Source organism: Lutjanus erythropterus, chromosome 8 (genome assembly GCF_056507025.1).
Source record: "Lutjanus erythropterus isolate fLutEry1 chromosome 8, fLutEry1.hap2, whole genome shotgun sequence".
Taxonomy (NCBI): domain Eukaryota; kingdom Metazoa; phylum Chordata; class Actinopteri; order Lutjaniformes; family Lutjanidae; genus Lutjanus; species Lutjanus erythropterus.
Window position 1 is genome coordinate 32,151,439 of NC_139324.1, and position 20,282 is coordinate 32,171,720.

The 20,282-nt window shown below is 38.7% G+C and overlaps 2 protein-coding genes across 2 annotated transcripts; both read left to right on the forward strand.

The window, feature by feature from the left end:
- The first annotated feature begins 2,178 nt into the window (after nucleotides 1-2,178).
- Nucleotides 2,179-11,895, forward strand: LOC146323098 (tubulin alpha chain-like). Its single transcript, XM_084725328.1, has 5 exons — nucleotides 2,179-2,334; nucleotides 8,357-8,496; nucleotides 9,407-9,507; nucleotides 9,907-10,055; nucleotides 10,660-11,895. Exons 1-5 carry the CDS (start codon nucleotides 2,332-2,334, stop codon nucleotides 11,632-11,634), a joined length of 1,368 nt encoding a protein of 455 aa, XP_084581454.1. The 5' UTR covers nucleotides 2,179-2,331; the 3' UTR covers nucleotides 11,635-11,895.
- Nucleotides 11,896-14,032: 2,137 nt separating this feature from the next.
- Nucleotides 14,033-20,253, forward strand: LOC146323099 (trans-1,2-dihydrobenzene-1,2-diol dehydrogenase-like). Its single transcript, XM_084724108.1, has 7 exons — nucleotides 14,033-14,211; nucleotides 16,510-16,621; nucleotides 17,912-18,075; nucleotides 18,164-18,416; nucleotides 18,542-18,666; nucleotides 19,522-19,672; nucleotides 19,918-20,253. The coding sequence occupies exons 1-7, from the start codon at nucleotides 14,122-14,124 to the stop codon at nucleotides 20,028-20,030; spliced, it is 1,008 nt and encodes a 335-aa protein (XP_084580234.1). The 5' UTR covers nucleotides 14,033-14,121; the 3' UTR covers nucleotides 20,031-20,253.
- Nucleotides 20,254-20,282: the final 29 nt, after the last annotated feature.

Below are 20,282 nucleotides of genomic sequence, written 5' to 3' on the forward strand. Positions count from 1 at the left end.
AGTGTAGGCTGCCTGTGATTGGCAGAAACTTATGGAAGATGTTTTGTTTTGTTTTGTTTTGTTTTGTTTTGTTTTGTTTTCATTGTACAATTTCTCAAGTGCAAGCATCACAGCCTTAAGATATTTACATTCATTACATTACATTACATATTTACCAATAGAATCAGGGGCACACAAGACAGACAGAAAAAAAAGACAAAAACAGACAAGAACATAGAGATAATATTAGAAGGAAATATTTTCATGTGGATGTTCAGTCAGTGTTGATGTAAATGTTGTCAATTGAAGCACTAAAGTCTGCAGTGCATGCCATGTTAACCCAGAAAACAGTTCTGCTACTGCTGCAAAATATGTTGTTCTTCATGCATCCTGCATGTCACTGCATGCAGGAAAAACATCAGGTTATTTTCAGTTTGGATTTCAAGTCTCCACCTCTTGGTAACCAGGGGGCGTTCTAAACAACCAGGGCATGTTTTAGTCATCTAACACATTTTTTTTGGCCAGCAAAGTAAAAGATACAGGCTAGACTAGGCTGAGGTGAGGTTACATAGCATCAGCAAAAGCTTGTGTGCAGTGCATCCTGGTACATGTAGGTTTTGCTCAATTCCTGGATGTCTACAGGATCATGATTATGTCATTTGATCCTATGTATACTCAGTAGTTGAGGCCTAATGTTGCTGTCTGACATAACTTCAGGCAACATCAAATCCATTAAAAAAGGTCAAAGGCATTAATGTTTGACTCTTGGAAAGTAGAAAAAAATGGTAAAGTTTCCCAGTACTATATCTCTGAAATATCTCTTTACCCGAATCATTTAGTCTGTTGTGATCTACAGTAGTTTAATAACTAACAGTGAAATGGTTGGAGCCAACCACCTCCCACTTTGAAAACCTCTGCATGTAACCCAGGTTTCACTTTTATACACTCGATTTGTCAGTTTTATTTACCAGAAAGTCATCTTGGCTTATGTTCACGACGAGTCCAAATTAAAGTTTTCAAACTGAAGACCAGAGCCAGTCACTGAGGAATAAAGCAATCATACTTAACCTTTGTGTGCTGGGTGGCCCCCTCTGACCATCCTCATACTCACAATAAAACATGACACTGTTTTCCCAGGAATGAGAGACAGATGTGTGCATTTCTTAGTAAAAGAGCTTAAATATTTTGTTCATTCTCGCAGGAGCAGTTTAACATTTCAGTAACTGCATTATGGAAGAGGTTCCAGCTGTTTAACCCTCCTATTATCCTTGGGGTCAATTTGACCCCATTCAATGTTTATTAAGCAAGCAAGTGAATTTTCAAACATGTAAACCCCCCCCCCCCAAAAAAAAAGAGGAGGGGTGGGTGAGACTTTATAGTGACTAACAACAAATATGTTACAAAAAAGGAGATAAAAATAAGTAAATAAATATATATGTTTATGAGAGGAAAGGGGGGGTCACCAACATCATTCAATATGGTTCATTCTGTGAGAGTCATGAATGTGCACCCCAAATTAGAAAAGATTTGGATGAAAGATTTTCAAGATAAATTAATTCTAATTTAAAAGCTTGGCCTGGTGGTGGCGCTAGAGGACAGGTCAAGGTTTCATTATCAAGGGGTTATTTATGTATTCAACAAATAAACAAAGTGCCTGACACAAAAACTTGGACAACAGTTTTTTGGAGGCAAATATCCCTGTGGTCAGATTGACCCCAAGGGTAAAATGTGTTAGTGATATTTGAGGATGATAGGACGGTTAATGATGTTTAAACTCTTTAAAATATAAATGCATTTAAATATCTGATTTATCTATTAATCCTGCACCAAGTTAATTTAATTAATACATTAACAAGTCAGTAAATGTAAAAATAAAGAATTTGAGAGGAAGTTGAGATATGGGCCTTTTAATATTTGTTAATTTCATCTCATAATGACATTATTATTCATGTTTGTTTATTAACTGGCCCCTTAACCAAAAGTGGCCCCTGGACTAAACAAACTTGAGTGTCTCTGCCATAAAGCTTGATCAGTTGTTGTTCCTGCTGCAGAGGAGTAGCCTGTACTAATACAGTATTATAATAAAAATCAGTGGCCTCAGTATCTTGGATGTTAAAGATTATCCAGCAGTATGCATAGTGGTCTGCGCGCTCACGGTGCGCGTCCACGCCACAGACACAGGTGGGCGTGGTCTGCGGGTTGCAGTTGAATATAGCGTGAGAGCTCCTCGCCCACCTGGTAATACTTACTCACTCGGACCACATTGACGGCTGCTGTGAGAAGCTCCAGAGGCTGAAACCAGCAGCTACACGTTTATTTTCTGTCAAAGGAATTTTCTACTGAGAAGCAACAATGGTGAGTATTTTATTTATTTATTTTTGTAGTTTGGGTTGGAGGGAAACTTCCACCACAAAGTTGTGTTTGTTTTTCTTGCAGAGCTGGATGTGAACGTGTATTTGAATGTGTTTTAAACCGTGTCAGAGTAGAGGAGCTGTGACCTGCTCCTCTGTCCTCCTGCAGTCACAAATAGACTCAGTGACTGACAGTGGAGCTGAGCTGGCTGCTGGCCTCACTGAGCAGGTGTTAATGACTGGTAGTCACATTTTCAGCACATCAGGAGACACAGACATGTGGAGCAAACATGATATGTCGTGATCTTTTACGCATTTATTATTATTTTTTAAAATACGTGCTTTGTTTAATTGCATGCTCACTCAAAAGTTGCAATCCACTACATTTAGCAGAATGTAAAAGAATAAATATGTGAAAATATAAATGATAAATTAGGGCCTGACTCATACTAGATTTTTGGGATCAATGCTGATATTGCTGATAGAGAGTAAAATATTCTGTTATTGATATTGGCTGATATTCTTTATACATAATATATATGAGTTGTTGATGTGACATGTCATTTTCACTGTCACTGGAGATCAAATGAGTACAATTAGTACTGTCATCTTTTAAAATTCAGTAAATTCTAAATATGTCTTTGTTTTACATGGATTTATTGTTTTAAAATTTGCTTTATTATTAGATTTTAAAAACAAAACAAAACAAATGAGTCATGCTTGTAGTCAAAAATCGTCCCATGGTGTGACTACAAGCACAGTTCAGTAAATTACAACTTTTAAAAAGAGAGAAGAAAACCATAAAAATGTTGATTAATACCTTCTTAAAAAATGATCTGCATTTTGTCAAAAAAAAAAAAGTTATCATGTAAGTACACAATACCAGTAAAGACAGATATAGCTGTGACAGGTCAATATGGGGTCGACTGTTGTAATAGACCAATGTTGAGCCGATAATATAAGTTGTTATATCAGTAATATCAAATATTACAGATAAAACATGTGGATAAAATCAATAATCCAGTATTTTTCAGATTAGCTGCAAAAGAAAAGGTTTGATTGTCTCAAATAGCATCTTCAAGCAGTTATAATGGGTTATTTTAGGCTGCTCGGTGGTTAGGTGTGTGTTATGCAGAATATTCATACGTGTCAGTGAGGAGGAATTAAGGTGTGTCTCGTAATACATCTGGCAACAAGTCTGCTCAGAGGCAAGAGTTTCTGCGGGGCATGAACGATTTTTTTTCCCCCCCTCCAAATTCACACGGTCGTGGTGAAGCTGTAACAGTGACTGTCTGCAAATGACATGAATCAGTGCAGACTGTGGCTCAGTCTGGGCGTCTCTTCAACTTCAACTACAATTAGAAAGTTGCTTCTACGCAGAGGAGAGCAAAGGCACTTGCTTTTGGTAGTGAATTGGGACTAATGGCTAATCCCTGCCAAATGAAACAGATAACTGGCAGCCTCTCACACACACAGAGTCAACCTTTGGGTTCTGTTTGCACAGTGCAGTATAAACACCGCTTGTTGGCATTGCCAGTCCTGCTTATAAAAACCAAGTGGTGCCATTGTGTGAGTGCACCACTAACGTACTCCCTGCCCGCCCTGATCAAATAGTCCAGGTCAATAAAAATTTATTTCTTGTATTGTTGCTGTTAAAGTGCTTCATTAAATGCGGGGTATGGAGCTATACAGAGGTTATTAAACCTGATCAGTGACCCTAAATGACAATTATGCATAAAAGGAAGGTTAAAAAAGTCAAACAGAGCAAGGATCATAAGTCAGTTCACATGGCTGCTCCTCTCCTTGTGCAAGATGTTTTTATAACTGTCATTTTCCATGCTCATACAATAGGTTGCAAGTCGAGTTTAAGCATGACACACCAGAACACATAATGACAGCACTAAACCCAGTTTCTAAAGAGAGGCTTACCTTGGGCACAATTATGCGCTCAGCAAATGTCATGAGCCAGTCGGTTACAGCATAACGATGGTTCTGCCTGTGGCACAAACCTTTTCTCCATCTTTAGTGTGTAGCTTGTTTAGCTGGTTGGCAACTTGTATTATTTTTTTTGCAGTTTTAAACACCACAACAGACACCAAAAGGGAGCCAGATGTAGAGCAGCAGTCTGCCAGTGAGGGCTTATCAAGTTTTCCCACATCAGTTGAGTCAGACTGGGGCATCACCACAGGGAAGACCCACAGCTTATTTATTATTTATCACAATCAATAGTGTTCATCCTTGGCCGTGAATATAGCACATCAGATTGTATTCTGGGCACGAGTTTAGAATAGGGCTGCAAAGTTAACTGAAATATTGCTGAAATCGCAATACAGTGATTGGATTCAACAGCTTAAATGGGCATTTTCAATATATAGACGGAGCCACAGTGCTGAAGAAGCATTTATGATGGCACAAATACACTTTTCTATCGTTCCAGATAATGATGTGATAGTTTAAGCCAAGAGGACAAAACATCTGGGCACACTAGCAGCTCCATGGGCTGCGAAAGTGACTACAGTTGACATGAAAATTGGCTAATTTTAGCATAATAACATATTGGATTAAACACATTATTGAATTTGCAAGATTCCAAGTGCAATATCCAGATCACAGAAGCTAGAATTTCTTGATAAAGGAAAAATGTGGCAAAACAACATTATAATGAAGTATTGTGGTGCTGCGAGGTGTCCTGGCCTAAAAATCGGGTTCTCCAGACATAAGAAAACATGTTTGTTTGGTACAGACCCCAACAAATGTTGCATCATCATGATTTTAATATTTCTTTCCAGTGAAAATGAAAATTGTGATGCAAAAACGATATACATCAAAACGACATACCCACTAACTGTGAATCAAATCACATATAAATAATAATATAAATCCTAGAATATTACACAAGTCTTTTTGGTTTGGTCTTTCCAGGGAAAGAAGAAGAAGTTGAAAGTTGAAGAAAACTCCCCCATTCACATGTATTTGTTTGAAAGGACCAAAATGAAATGCCTATAAAGATAAAAATTAAAACAATCTGCATTATATTCTATTTTTCATTCAGTATATGTCAATGCCAATATAGCTTGGGTTCTACAAAGGAACATTAGAACAGACCTCCACTTTGGACCATGAATATCCACGATAAATGAATAAATATATTCACACCAGACTGCTTGTTGGGTACAAATTTGATTGATCTGTGGTTGGCAAAAGTTCAGTTACAGTGTCGGGCAGAGCAATCAGTGAAAATGAAGAAATAAGTAAAGACTAAACTAAATGCAATAGAAAGCATTCAACAAACCAGATGGAAAGACACACAAAAGAATGACTTAACATGTCTAATTTTGGTCTTGAAGCAGGGTTAACCCGGGTCTGAACCAGCATATAATAAACTAAATACACGTCAGTTTGGGTCGAGACGAGACTCCATTAAATCATTATCTATCCTCACCTTGTCTTTATGGTACATTATGTCTTTTTTTCGTATTACAGAGGCAGAAAGCACCGTGATGACAGGGCATTAACGGATATCTGTCGCTGTGTCTGCTGACCTGAAAAGGCTTTTTAACAAATTAATTTTTATCTCGTTCATCTTTCCTCTCACTGTCTGTGACTGCTTATCTGTTTTTAGCCTCCAACAAAACTGGAATCTCAGGTCCATGTGATGCGTCATACGCAGACACACCCTGACAGGTTTTAGGGACGGGCAAAGTTTGCAGTTTTAGAGTCTCAAGCACTGAATTAGCTGTTGCATACTCGTGGTTGTGGTGATTAAAAATAATATCCCAGCGTTCAGTCAGCAGCCTCGTTTTGTCACAAAATATCTGCAGCCTTTATATTTATCATTTCCAAGTTGTTTGACAGGTTGTAGAAAACTTTCATCAGATCCGGTGTGAAATTCAGCCTGGCAGTGACCACTATTTTGGGGACTGCCAGTCGGTGTTTACAGAAACAGCCGTCCGGCTTCGCTGCGAGGTGTCAGGTTAGCAGGAGGAACCCAGAATAGCTGCTGCTCGAACACAGAGCTCCACTAACCTGGAAACCAGGCCAGTCTGAGGAGGGTCACCTCTGCTTTGGATCGTTTCAGATGATGAAATGTTTGAATACGTCTTAAAAAAGACCCTTTGTTGATCAATCAACACGGATTCACTGAGATTTTACCGACTTTAAAGCAGTATAGGGTGCCTCTGTAAAACCCTCCAGCTCCACTGACCCCCCCCCCCCCCCCCCCTCGTCCGTCTCGTCACTGAGAAGAGGGGAAAGTTGGGGGGTCAGGATAAAAATAGTGGCCTCACATGAAGTAAGGTGGGAATATATAGTATTTCAAACTTGTCACTGTTACATGGAGGGAAATTAAGTAATAGCTGGATGGTTTTACGATGACAACTTTTAATAAAGGTCTTAAAGAGAAAGTGGAACCTGTGTGATGAAATTATATTTATAAAAACAAATAATTGAGGAAAGAAAATTGATAATTGATTAATAATTAAAAGATAAATGACAAATTTAGGGCTGCAGCTACTCTAATGATTATTTTCATTGTTGATTAATGTGTTGATTAATTAATTGAATCATTATTTTGTCCATAAAATGTCAATCTGTGCTTCCCAAAGCCTAAGACGACAAATGTCCTGTGTTTTGTCAACACCCCGAAGATATTTAGTTTACTGTCAGAGAGGAGTAAAGAAACTTCAAAATATTCAGATTTAAGAAACTGGAAACAGAATTTTCCCTTTTATTTTTCCAAAAACTTACTCCAAATTCATCGTTTAAATAGTTGCCAGTAAATTTCATTGATTAATTGTTGCAGCTCTTGTCGACGGCAAAGATCTGATTGTTTCTGTAGTTCGTATTATTGTAAAAATAACATTTTGAATTTTCCCAGTCAGCAATTTGAGGACTCGTAACTCGTGCTGGATTATCTGTGAATGATTTTTTAACATTCTGAGTTTAGGGTGGACGATAAGGATGAAATTTTTCTATGTAATTTTATATCAGGGAAGTCTCTTAAAAACTGATGTAGTAACTTACAAATCAGACAAGAAAATGTCTTGCTTCTGATTAATCCAGCAAATTAAATACCCAGCAAGTCAAGGTTCTTCATCACATTGATTAAAGAATCCAGACTAGGGTTGCAAATTTCTGTGCATCTTCATCAACCAACAGTTGAAACGCAAAATATTTAATAATTTATACGATACAAATTGCATGTTTTTTTTTTCCAAAATCTTTTCCTCATCATTTTTTTCTTGTTTTTTCCTCTTTTTTCTTATTTGAGTTTTCTCCTTCAACAAAACAATGTCAAGGCCCATTGATTAATACATTTTTCATCAGTTAAATTCCTAATACAATTCAATGATTTATCATTAACATCCCTAATTCAGTCATAAAACAGTCAATCTCATTGATTTGTGACATTGGCAGCAGTGGTCAGAGATGTTAAAGGGATAGTTTGGGAAAATTGTTGTCTCATTTACAGTAATTTTCTTTCTCACAGTCTGTTTTGTTTAGACAATCATGTCGTATATTTATGGGCAAATACTGTGAGAATAATGCAAATACAGGAAAACATGTAAAGTCCTGCAGTTCATACAGATGGTCTGCCTCGAGTGTTTCACTTAAAAAGATCAGTCTACTGCCACAGTTCTTCTCTAACATTGTTTTCTTTCACTGCACAGTCAACACAGTGTGTTATTACATCAGTGGTGTCTTTTTATTTGGGTCATCTTCGTAGTAAATGCTCAGTTGTTCTCTGAACTGAACCTCCACAGACAGTCACATGAGACCTGGTGACAGCTGCAGCAAATCTGTTCTGCTTGTTCCCTCCACTTCTTCAACCTTCTGCCCCACACCCCCATATCGCGCTTTGCTTCCACCTAGTGGCAGAGTTTAAGAACTACACCTGTAGATTCCTGCAACTGTAGCATTAATGTGTAAAATCCGACAAATGTCTCCGAAACTGTTGTTCAGTCCTCGCCTTTCCCTGCATTGCCACTTTACCTTTATCTTGACCTTCTCCTCTTCCTCTTTTCCAGCGTGAATGCATCTCCGTCCACGTAGGCCAGGCTGGCGTCCAGATGGGCAACACCTGCTGGGAGCTCTACTGTCTGGAGCACGACATCCAGCCGGACGGCCAGATGGCCGCTCAGAAGCCTGTGGGAGAACACGCGCGCGCGTAAATGCCATTTATATACCTTTTAAAACACAAAATGACATTTACCGACCTTTTTGTATGATAATTTACTCCTAAACTAAATAGCTCTAATCAGTGTGTCTCCATAATCCTGTAGTTAAACTAAAATTTCAGTGATGCTGGCTGGATATTAACTTTAATGCACTTTATGTACATCAAGGCAGGCAGGCAATGATCAGCAGTGTCACTATACAGTAGTTAGTAAAAGTTTTGCAAATAGTTTTGACAGTTTGACACATTTTAAATCCAATAAGTGACATAATACATACTGAATATTGATCGATGACTTGGCTATAATGATTTTCACACCAAAATTGTTATAGTTAACTAAAACTAAACTAAAAACTAAAACTAGGTGATTTGATTTTAGTTATCTGAAATAAAACTAGACTTAAAAATGAACAAAAACAAACAAACAATATTGTGAAATTACACATATAAATAAAATAAAATAGAAACATTCAAGGAATATATTTAGTTTTAATCTTTGTCAATGTGGTCAAATTTGTCAACACAGGAATCATGAATGAATCGTGCATCTGTTTATCGAGAGTGTTGTGTTTGTATTGTAATATCTGTTTTGAACTTCTTTAAATCTTTCCCTTAATCAATACCTCCCGTATTTTAACGAAAAAAGCTGAAACTTATATTTATGAAACAGTAAAATACAAACTGAAACGAGCAAACCCACTGTGGAATACAAAACTATAATTACTCTGTCTCACATCAGTCCACCAAAGATGCAATAATAAGAAGAAAATAGGGATATATAATTTGTTTTCATTGGTAAAGTTAAGTTTTATTCATTTTTTTTATAATGGTTTGAGACAGCTGCTGCAGACATTTATATTTTACCATCCTTTGATTTCTTTTTTTTTTTTAACCACTGCAGCCCGGGCCACGACGACTCCTTCACCACTTTCTTCAGTGAGACCGGAGCTGGGAAGTACGTCCCCAGAGCCATCTTTGTGGACCTGGAGCCCACTGTCATCGGTCAGTAGTGTTATAATGATGCTATGTTTTTACATATCAGGAAAGACTGATTTGAGTCTGAACTCAGTCATATCAGAGCTCATGCGACTTTAACATCCCTCACTCTTCTGAAGTGTCTTGCCACAAGAGTCCTGTGGAGAGGAACTGACAGATGTAGATAAAAGTAGTCTTTTGAAATTATAAAATTTTGGATAAAGTCGCGTTCACGTCAAGATCTCTGCACACTTGTCTCTGACTCTGGATCCATGCACACCTCCGAACAGAAGTACACAAAAAGCCATAATTAAAAATTTGGCTTTCCGTCTCCTCTTCCCCCTCTGTAATCTGATATTGGCAACCTTTAAAAGATAATGTGAATCCTTGCTTTTTAACTGGCGCTTTTGTCGTCTTATTTCCCAGATGAGGTGCGCACAGGGACCTACCGCCAACTCTTCCACCCTGAACAGCTGATCTCAGGAAAGGAAGATGCAGCCAACAACTACGCCCGTGGACACTACACGATCGGCAAGGAGATCATCGACTCTGTCCTAGACAGAATCCGCAAACTGGTGAGGCACTTAAGATGTTGTCGTCAGGTTTTAATTCAAGTTTACACCGGCTTTGCCCTTTAAAGGCTCATTTATGCCAGCTGTTACGGGTAAAACAGAGCAACATCACCAGTAGTCATGGGGGGCAGTGTGGCCAATAGATATAGCGAAACACAGGACACAATGACGAAGTTTTAAAAATCCTAGGGTTTTGGGAATTATGTTTGTCGTCAGTTAGTTAGTGAAAAAGACTTCATCATGTGCCGTGATGTATTTAATGGCCTCACAGACCACCATCGTCTACAACGTTGCATTGCCATATTTGTCATAAATTTTCGTCTTCTTCTTTGGGGTAACTTTTGACTTGAGCACCGCCCTCTATGGATGTATTGTTAACAGCTGTGCCAACATAAAGAACATGTGGACGCATGCGGGCACCGATGGTTACATCATTTGAAACAGACGTATCATTTTATAAATCCAGGCTCTGAAAACACTCATATGATAATGAACATGCAGTCAGACATAAGAAAAGGAACTTGAGCATCATATAAAGCAAAAATAAATACAGCAAAGCTTTTGTAAAATCATTTTCACCCCTTTGTAATTTTTTCTCTGTCTGCAGTCTGATCAGTGTACAGGTCTCCAAGGCTTCCTGGTCTTCCACTCCTTTGGTGGAGGCACTGGCTCAGGTTTTACCTCCTTGCTGATGGAGAGACTCTCTGTTGACTTTGGCAAAAAGTCGAAGCTTGAGTTTGCCATCTACCCAGCCCCCCAGGTCTCAACGGCCGTAGTGGAGCCCTACAATTCCATCCTGACCACCCACACCACCCTCGAGCACTCCGACTGCGCCTTCATGGTTGACAACGAGGCCATCTACGACATCTGCCGCAGGAACCTCGACATCGAGCGCCCGTCGTACACCAACCTGAACCGCCTCATCAGCCAGATTGTGTCTTCAATCACAGCCTCGCTTCGCTTTGATGGAGCCCTGAATGTCGACCTGACGGAGTTCCAGACCAACTTGGTGCCCTACCCTCGTATCCACTTCCCTCTGGCCACCTACGCTCCAGTCATCTCCGCTGAGAAAGCCTACCACGAGCAGCTGTCTGTCGCCGAGATCACAAATGCCTGCTTCGAGCCAGCCAATCAGATGGTGAAGTGTGACCCTCGTCATGGCAAATACATGGCCTGCTGTCTGCTGTATCGTGGTGACGTGGTGCCCAAAGATGTGAATGTGGCCATCGCCGCCATCAAGACCAAACGCACCATCCAGTTTGTGGACTGGTGCCCCACAGGCTTCAAGGTGGGCATCAACTACCAGCCTCCAACGGTGGTTCCTGGAGGAGACCTGGCCAAGGTGCAGAGAGCTGTGTGCATGCTGAGCAACACCACAGCCATCGCTGAGGCCTGGGCCCGTCTCGACCACAAGTTTGACCTCATGTATGCCAAGAGAGCCTTTGTCCACTGGTATGTTGGAGAGGGCATGGAGGAGGGAGAGTTCTCTGAGGCCAGAGAAGACATGGCTGCCCTGGAGAAGGATTATGAAGAGGTCGGGATCGACTCATTCGAGGAGGATGAGGAAGGAGAGGAATATTAGACAGACGTAGCTGTCAGGGACAAAATTAGTCTATTTATTAAATAGCTAATATTTAACAAATAGAATATATTTTGCATCTTGGTTCAAAGTTCAAATTCAGAAATACTTGTTCTGTTTTTTTTAATTTGCCTTTTTAAATGAAAATACCTCCATTTAAAGGTCTCTTTTTGTTGTTGTTGGGCATCAGAATTTTTACTTTTGACAGGACTTTTGTAAGTTTGAAACCTGTGTTGTTGCTCAATAAATCTTTTCCCCAACATATTGCTTGTGTATTTATTTACTTAAAAAAGTAAATCCTTCTGTTCTTATAAGTAATGCCACATTTATATATATAATTTGTGCCATGATTATCTTACTTGGCACCAATTTGAATTACTTTTAATGTGTTTGTACCACATACAGCAGACCTGTTCAAATCCTTTAACAACTTCATTCTGGCCTTTTTATCATATTTAAATATGTAAGAAAAAGTATATCAGTGTGATTTAATTTAACCTGCTGGGTGAAAATGTATGGATGTTTAAATTGTTTATTAGACAGTTTGAATTTGATTAGGAGGCTAATTCACCCATTGATTGGTGATGTCTGTTGTTTAAAGCGCACATGAAAATAACAAGCTACTTCTAATCTAGTATCACAAAGGTGCATTGTTTTTCTTTTGCACATAATGTTTCTTTTCCAACTGTTAAAACTGATCAAATGGAAGGAAAAAAAAATAAAAAAGGTGCATTGTTTGTCACATTTAAATTCCTAACTTTACAAGTCAGAAATAGGAAATGTAAATGTCCACGTCACTGCTTGACCAAACCTTGTTGGAATGACTGTAGTTTTCTAACTCGGCCACTGGGGTCCAGTCAAACCCAACAAGTCACTGCTGGTGTGAGGGAACTGATTTCCAGGGCTATTGTGCAGTTTAGTTGCCTATGAAAAATGTTTTGGTCAGCTGACCTACCATAAAAAATGGTCAAATCAATGCTGTATCATCTCTCTCTTACAAACACAGCTGTCACACATCTGTCTCTTCAGTTTATTCTGGATTTTATTAAAGACCATATTGGCTTGATCACGCTACACGTTTGAGCATGATGGCACCAGTGCTTAACTAATGGAGCTTAAAAAGTAAATAGTTAACATATGTTTTAAAAACTTGTTTTATACCAATGTTATTATAGTTTACTAAAACTAAACTAAAACTAGGTGTGAAAAAAACACGTAAGTTAGCTGAAATAAAAATAAAGACAGCATATAGGAAATGTCTTTAGTCTTTGGTCCAAATTGTCAACACAACAAGCATGAGGAGGCACTGCTGCAAATGAGACTGAGACTGGGATGTCTACCTGACTGGGAGTCACTTGCCTTAAAAAAAAACCCATAACCTTACTGAAGCCAACGAAAATTAAACTAAAATAGAATATTTTCAAATTATCATTAACTGAACTGAAATGAGCAGACCTACTCTGGAAACTAACTGAAACTGAACTGAACTGAAAACAAAAATTAATAACAAAGTAAGAATTAAAGAATAAGGAAAAATACTCTGTTTGGTACTTTTGAGCTTTGGCAGGTATGAGGCTGCAAAACTAAAAAAAAAAATATCAAAATCTCATAATTTTGCCCTAAAATTAATTGTGAATTGGATGACATTCACTACTACATACTATATATTGATGTATGAAAAATTAATCTCAATTTCCAGCCAACAATAATAGTATAACAACTCTGGGAAAGAATACACAAGTGGTTGGTTATGAAGAGTGTAATACCTGTTTTTGAATGTGATATTGTAAAGTTTGGTGTTTTTTGTAAAACAAAGAATTTGAATTTTTGTGTAATAATGTTAATTTTTCTACACATAAATGTAGATTTTTTTTTTCCAAGCAGCTCCTTGTTTTATAGCATTTTAAAACGATTTAAATAAAAAAATTCTCCCAATCTTAAAATGATATTTACAACTATATATTTTATAAATGTTTTTATTATTTTATTTATTTGGGTTTGGGTTTTGTTTTAGTGATTTGATTTATTCTGCTTGTTCGATGTGTTTTAATGATATTGCCTATTTGTTATTTGAAGATGTTCAATATAGTTTAGAAAAACGAAAAGTCATTAAAAACATCAAGACGGCACTTTGGCGCCATCTAGTGGTCAAACACTTGCGTTACAGCCTCCGTTAACATCCAACGTCATATCAAACTATTCATATATTATACGGCGCTGACCTCACTTTTAATCCAAACCCGCCCCAGCAAGGTGTTTTTTAATACTACTGATGATACAATTTATTTTGTAGTCATAAAAGGAGCATTAAAAATCAAGGATAAGTTGTCGAGGCAACGACTACTAGCCAATCACAGCACAGTAGCAGTAGCCAATCACAGCACAGTAGGGCGGGACTATGCGGCGCACGGGTTGTAATACATCCATGGTTGTGTAAAACATTAGCAAACTGAACTTACTTACATAGTTAACGATAGCTGTTAGCTTGCGATGGCAACTCGCTGGGGAATATGCGGTGCTGGTAAAATTAGTCATGACTTCTGTGTTGCCTTACGGACTCTGACTCCCGAAGACCATCAGGTAACTTTCTGCTAATGTACACACCTACCAAAACGTAACATGAAGGGGGACTGGGCACATTTGTGCTGCGTTCAGTGCGAATAAGTTGTATCACAAGGGAAGTAAAGTTGCATAATTCATCATAAACGCTGTTTTAACCGTGGGCTGAGCCGTAGCACATTAAAGTGTTAATGTAAGCATGCTGGAAATTAATTAAACAAATAAACGCACGTGTGAAAACATAGCAGGGATACTCAACAAGCAGGAGACCAGGGGCCAGTTAATAAACACACATTAATAATAATGTTATTTATAAGGTAACGTGAATAAATAAATGTAAATGTATTTGTAACATTGGTGGTGGTGGAGCTGAGTTGGCTGATATGGCTGTGAGGCCTATGAATCATATCTCTGTATTTTGGGCTATACGATCTAAATCTCGATAAAGGTATTTTCTCTAAAATAACATACCATGAAACAAGTAAAATAATCAAATTGGGCTGGGCAGTATGGATAAAATCACATTATTGTATGGGCAACTATTAGTTCTTTCACAAAATATTAACACAATGACCATCTTGATAAATAATCATAATTAATGTGGATATAATGACTAAGTAGGTAAAGGCAAATAGTAGTTCAGAAAGTTAAATCACTTTGCTTTAATGCAGCCGTTGAAATAAGGAAAACCCAACACTTACGTCATATTACAATACAGCAATATCCAAAATCTAAGATGAGATCTGGTCTCATACTACAATAAAATATTGGTATATTGCCCAGACCTGCTTTTTCCATCATGAGTGACTGATTCCTTAACCATAAACTGCTCCTATCTGGAACAGAATGAAAAGCATATTTAAGCTCTTTTAGTATGAACATACACATTCATTGGATCAGAATTATTCTAATTTCTGCATAACTTTTGCTTCTCTTCAGCTAATAGGCGTCTTTCCTTGCAGAGATCACCATCTGATCCTACTGTACTTTGCACCGCCTGAATGACCGTCACACAAAATTTCATCCTGTCTGTGAAATTATTTTTTCTTTCTTTCATTGAAAATGGTTGCACCTGATCAGGGGCCAGATTTGACTCATGGGTTGCAAGTTGAGTATCACTGCAGTATAAGAATCAGAATCAGGAAAACTTTATTGATCCCCAGGGGGAAATCGTTGAAGTGGAGATACTCCCATTATTCTTTGGCTGTCATAACCTCAGTGTTTGGCCCTCCGTCATCACCATCACCGAGGAGCCCTTAAGCAGAACACATAATCCCACTTACATATGAGAATGTGGTTGTACTGGAAAGCTACCAGGTGTGTCTGTGAAGATGATGACTCTGCATTCACTCTTTTGTTCCAGTACTGCAGGGAACTACTTCTCCTTTCCTTACAATGCTATCAGTCATATCTTCACAACTAGAAGTTAGCCACGGCCGGGAACACTGAGCAGGCCATTTACTGCTGTGTTAAACTCAGGAGACATCTGCCTGCAGCTGTCAGGAAGGCCAGCCCTTCAACTACTGCACACCTCTGAACAGGTTTCTACATTAACAGTGCTGCCTGTACAAGGAAGAGGAAATATGTTGTTCTGTGCTCCTCAGTAGGGCTGCAGGATATGGTTAAAATGATATTGTGATGAAGGCATCATTTATGGGAATGGTAGTATTTGCCTCACATTTTTCATTTTCACTGAAATACTACATTTGCTGGTGTTTGTCCCAAACAAATACATTCTCTTAGATATGGAGAACAAGATCTATAGACCAGGGCCTCTTTGCAGCTCCACAGTACTCAATTATTTCTGTCTATTTGTGCTAAAAAAGATCCAAAGCTCTGGGCTGCAGCCGCAGCAAACACAGTGACATCTGGTGGATTGTTGATGTCATAGCAGCCTTTCAAGACCGGGACTGAAACACTGCCACTGCTTGCTGATATTAATAGTTTTAGTCTCATACATGTGCAATAAAAGTCCAAGAAGCCTGTGTGTTATTAAATCATAAATTTAAAATACATCCCCCAGTAGTGAAATGATCTGATTAAAGCCCTTCAGTAACTGTGTGGGACACCACACTCACTATACTTTTATTAGCACGATTGAGCAGGAAGTACAGAAATGTTTCAAATATTCTAGAAATGTATGTGTTAATAAGTGAAATTATCTTTCAAAGTTTATTGCCTTTTTCAGTTGTCTACATTTCAATAATTGACGAATTTCTGATTGCATTGTCGTTTACATTTTAAGTTATGTAAATATTCCGTCAATATAAATCATTGCACATAAATGCCTCATCGCCTAATGTGTTTGTTTTTCCTCAGATAGTGGCTGTTGCTGCGAGGGACCTGCAGCACGCTGACGAATTTGCCAAAAAGCACAAGATCCCTCGAGCATATGGAAGTTATGATGAGTTGGCAAAAGATCCAGACATTGGTGGGCTCTGCTGGCAGCATATGGCATAATAATTAAGTCTAAATTTAATCAACAGAGTCTACTTTGCTGAAGTCTCTTTAGGACAGGGAATGAAGGGATAATTCAGATTATTTGGTGTGGGGTTGTGTGAGGTACTTTTCGGTAGTCGGTGATGAGAAGCAGAGAGGAGTATCAGCACTGAAGCTGAGCAATAAAGTGCTGAAGACAGGGTCAGCAACAAAAGGTTCATTAGCCACTTAAAAAAGGTCCACCTTAAAAACTTTATCAGTTAAAGTAAATGCTATATTTAGAATATTTTCACTGCTTTACATTGATGTCAGGCAGCCTTTTTTGGCTCTCTCCAAACCAAACACCATGAGTGAAATCAGTAATTTTACCTCGAAGAACAGGGGATCTGCTGCCTTGATTTGTTACCTTGTTTGTGTCATTGTGTAACAGTGCTTTTTTAAAATTTTTGGGTCAGATTACTTTCAAAGTAGGCAGTTACTGAATACAAATTACATGCCAGTTTTTGTAACTAGTAACGTAATCCATTGAATGACAAAAAATTAATCTAATCTGAATACTTTTGGATGACTTCAAAAATCAAACACTGAAAATATTTTATGCTACGCTGAAAAACTGGGCACAGCCTCAAAACTTTGAGTTCTACAAATATCTCAAAACATTTCCAATGCAAATAAAAAAGCATTTTTGCCTCACTGTATGTCAGATGCAATAACAGTGCATAACAAAAACATAATTGCACATTTTTTCAGAGGTAGTCTGGGTTTAAAAGGTTAGTTTGAATTCACAAAAGTCACATAATACCACAAACAAACCTAACAGATGAAGGCGGTGCTAGATCAGCAGTTCCTGTTTTCTCAGAAGTAAAAAGATGGATTTTGCCGATGGAGTTTGGTCGGTGCGGACAGGGTGATATTTGGCTTCTAGAACGGCTATTTCCCAGCAGAAAAGTCTGCCTGGCGGCCAAGAAAGGTGGTGAAAATACTCTAAATTTATTGTACACTTGAAGTGATATTGATTTTTTTCTTTTTATTTATTTATTTTTAGGCGGGCCTTTTCTAAGTGGCCAAAATTTGTTTGCTTGTCATTGCTTTTGTTGCTGACCCCGTCCACACTGGCTGTGGATAATTACCTCATGCAACCCTACATCACATTATCCAAACCATCCCTTCAAATCAGATCCAAGAATCCTCATCTTTAGAGGACTCTGCATGACATACTTTCCCTAAGTGAGGTTTTAAATAATGTTTCTTAACACTCGTGTCTCTTTCCCTCTCTCTGTAGATGTGGTGTACGTCGGCACCATCCATCCTCACCACCTGGCTACTGGCAAACTCTTCATGAAGTCCAAGAAGAACGTGCTGATTGAGAAGCCTCTGGCTATGAATTCGAGGGAGGTGCAGGAACTTATCACTTCAGCCCGAGACAACAGTGTGTTTCTCATGGAGGTAACTAAACAGTCATTTTTTTTTAAAACCAGAATCACATTCACCACTCACCTTTCATGCGTTCAAACTGTTCCATGTCTCTTTTCAGGCAATCTGGACACGTTTCTTTCCCGTTTCCCTTGAAACGAGGAGACTGCTAGGACAGGGTGATCTGGGTGATGTCCGGTTTGTGAGGGCCGATCTGGGGGCTCCGCTCACCCACGTCCCTCGCCTGGCTGAGAGGAAGTTGGGAGGTGGAGCCCTGCTGGACCTGGGCATCTACTGTCTGCAGTTTGTCTTCATGGCTTTTAATGGCGAGAGGCCCGAGTCCATCCAAGCCACGGGGGAACGCACGGACGCAGGTGATTGTCTGAAGAACGTTAATTTTGATGGAATATTTTCTATTTGAAAACTGTGATTCCTCCTTTATAAAGAATATTACAAGGCACTTTGTATTTACAAATCTCTCACTGCTTCATTTGTCCAGGTGTTGATGGGACAGTGGTTTTGGTCCTGAAGTTCTCAGGAGACAGACTTGCCGTTTGCACTTGTTCAATGACCATGATGCTCGCCTGTGATGCAGTTATCGCTGGGACCAAAGGAACCATTAAGGTAACAGTAAACACAGCCTGCAGTAAGTAAAAGTGGAAGCATCTCCATGCTGCTGAAGCGCCCATAGACTTTCTGTCCTCTTGATTGATTACATCATTATTTGGAACTATAAGAAAGTGTGTTTTTGTTATCCTAAAGGTCCATACATCCGTGTACGTATTGAAATGGGTATTTAAAAGTGCAGGAAGCAATTCTGGAGAAAGATAGTAGATTGCTGAATCTTGATGCTCAGGGGTCAAAGGTCATCAAATACTTTGGCCAAAGTCTCCCATCATGGGCTAGATTTTAAGGAACTGTCTGTACCATCTTTAAGCAGTTTAATCAAACTATAGTAAAGTTAAGCTTTTATAGTTAGTAGGGTTGTTATTACAATTTTACTGTGACTTGTAAACTTAAAGCTACTGCAAGGAACCTTCATATTTTTTATTTAGATTTTTTTTATTTAAAATGATTGAAATAAAAATCTCCACCTTCTTCCTTTTAACTGACTAATGTGCTACTTAGTGTAACTTTGCCCAGGAAAATGTAACCACAGGCTTGTTTCATTTGATTTAGCAGAGAATCCGACCTCCTGGCAGACATTAAGAACAATCACAGAAATAGCAAATCTTCCCGAGAATTATCTTATTTACTTACAGAGGTCATGTCGAGGCATCAGTTTTAAATCAAGACTGTTTCATAACCAGTTGATTAACAAACAAGCAAATTTAAAAATGACAGTAGTCAGTCAACACCAGAAAACCAAGTGATACAAAAATTCAGTTAGCAGTATTTACAAATATTTAACCCTTTGTATGAATGGCTCAAACATGTTATGCAAGGTGAGTGACATTAAAAAGCTGATTTCCTCATTAGGTTCCCCACCATATGTGGTGTCCCACAGCTCTGGAGGTAAACGGGAAGGAGATGCAGTTCCCCCTGCCGGAGGCTGATATGCTACTGAACTTCACCAACAGCACAGGTCTACGATATGAAGCTGAGGAGGTCCGCCAGTGTCTGCTGAAAGGTACAAGATGCTCTGAAATAGAAACATCGAAATAGAACAGCTAGATGTCACATTTACAGTTGATCTGAATTGCTCTGATCTGTTTTATTTCTTAACATTTTCAGTCCTTTGCTACATCCAACTGTGAATGCAACTTTTTAGATTTTAATAGCTTATCTTGGCCAATCAGCTGTCAATGCCATGATGCATCCTGATTGCTGTGATGTCTTGCTTATCATTGTTTGTTACTGCCTGTTCCCCTCTAGGACTGAAGGAGAGTGCAGGGATGCCGTGGGCTCACACCAGCCTGATAGCAGAGGTTATGGATGAGGCCAGAAGACAACTGGGAGTGACATACGACCAGGACAACGTCCAGTGATGCGTTCTCAGCGTCAGTTAGGGAGCAAACCTGTACCTAGACATGCAAAATGTTGGACTCTGAATTAAGTTTCTTACTGAATTCAGAGCACATGGGATCATGGTTGTTTTTGGTGGAGCTTGGACTGTTTTGGGTGTGGATTTATGTGGGTGTTATACAGTATCATTAACATTCTTGAAGAGGTCTTAGTGAACCATGACAGTGTGACAGTTAGCCAGTGCGTAAACACACAATAACACAATAACATAAATT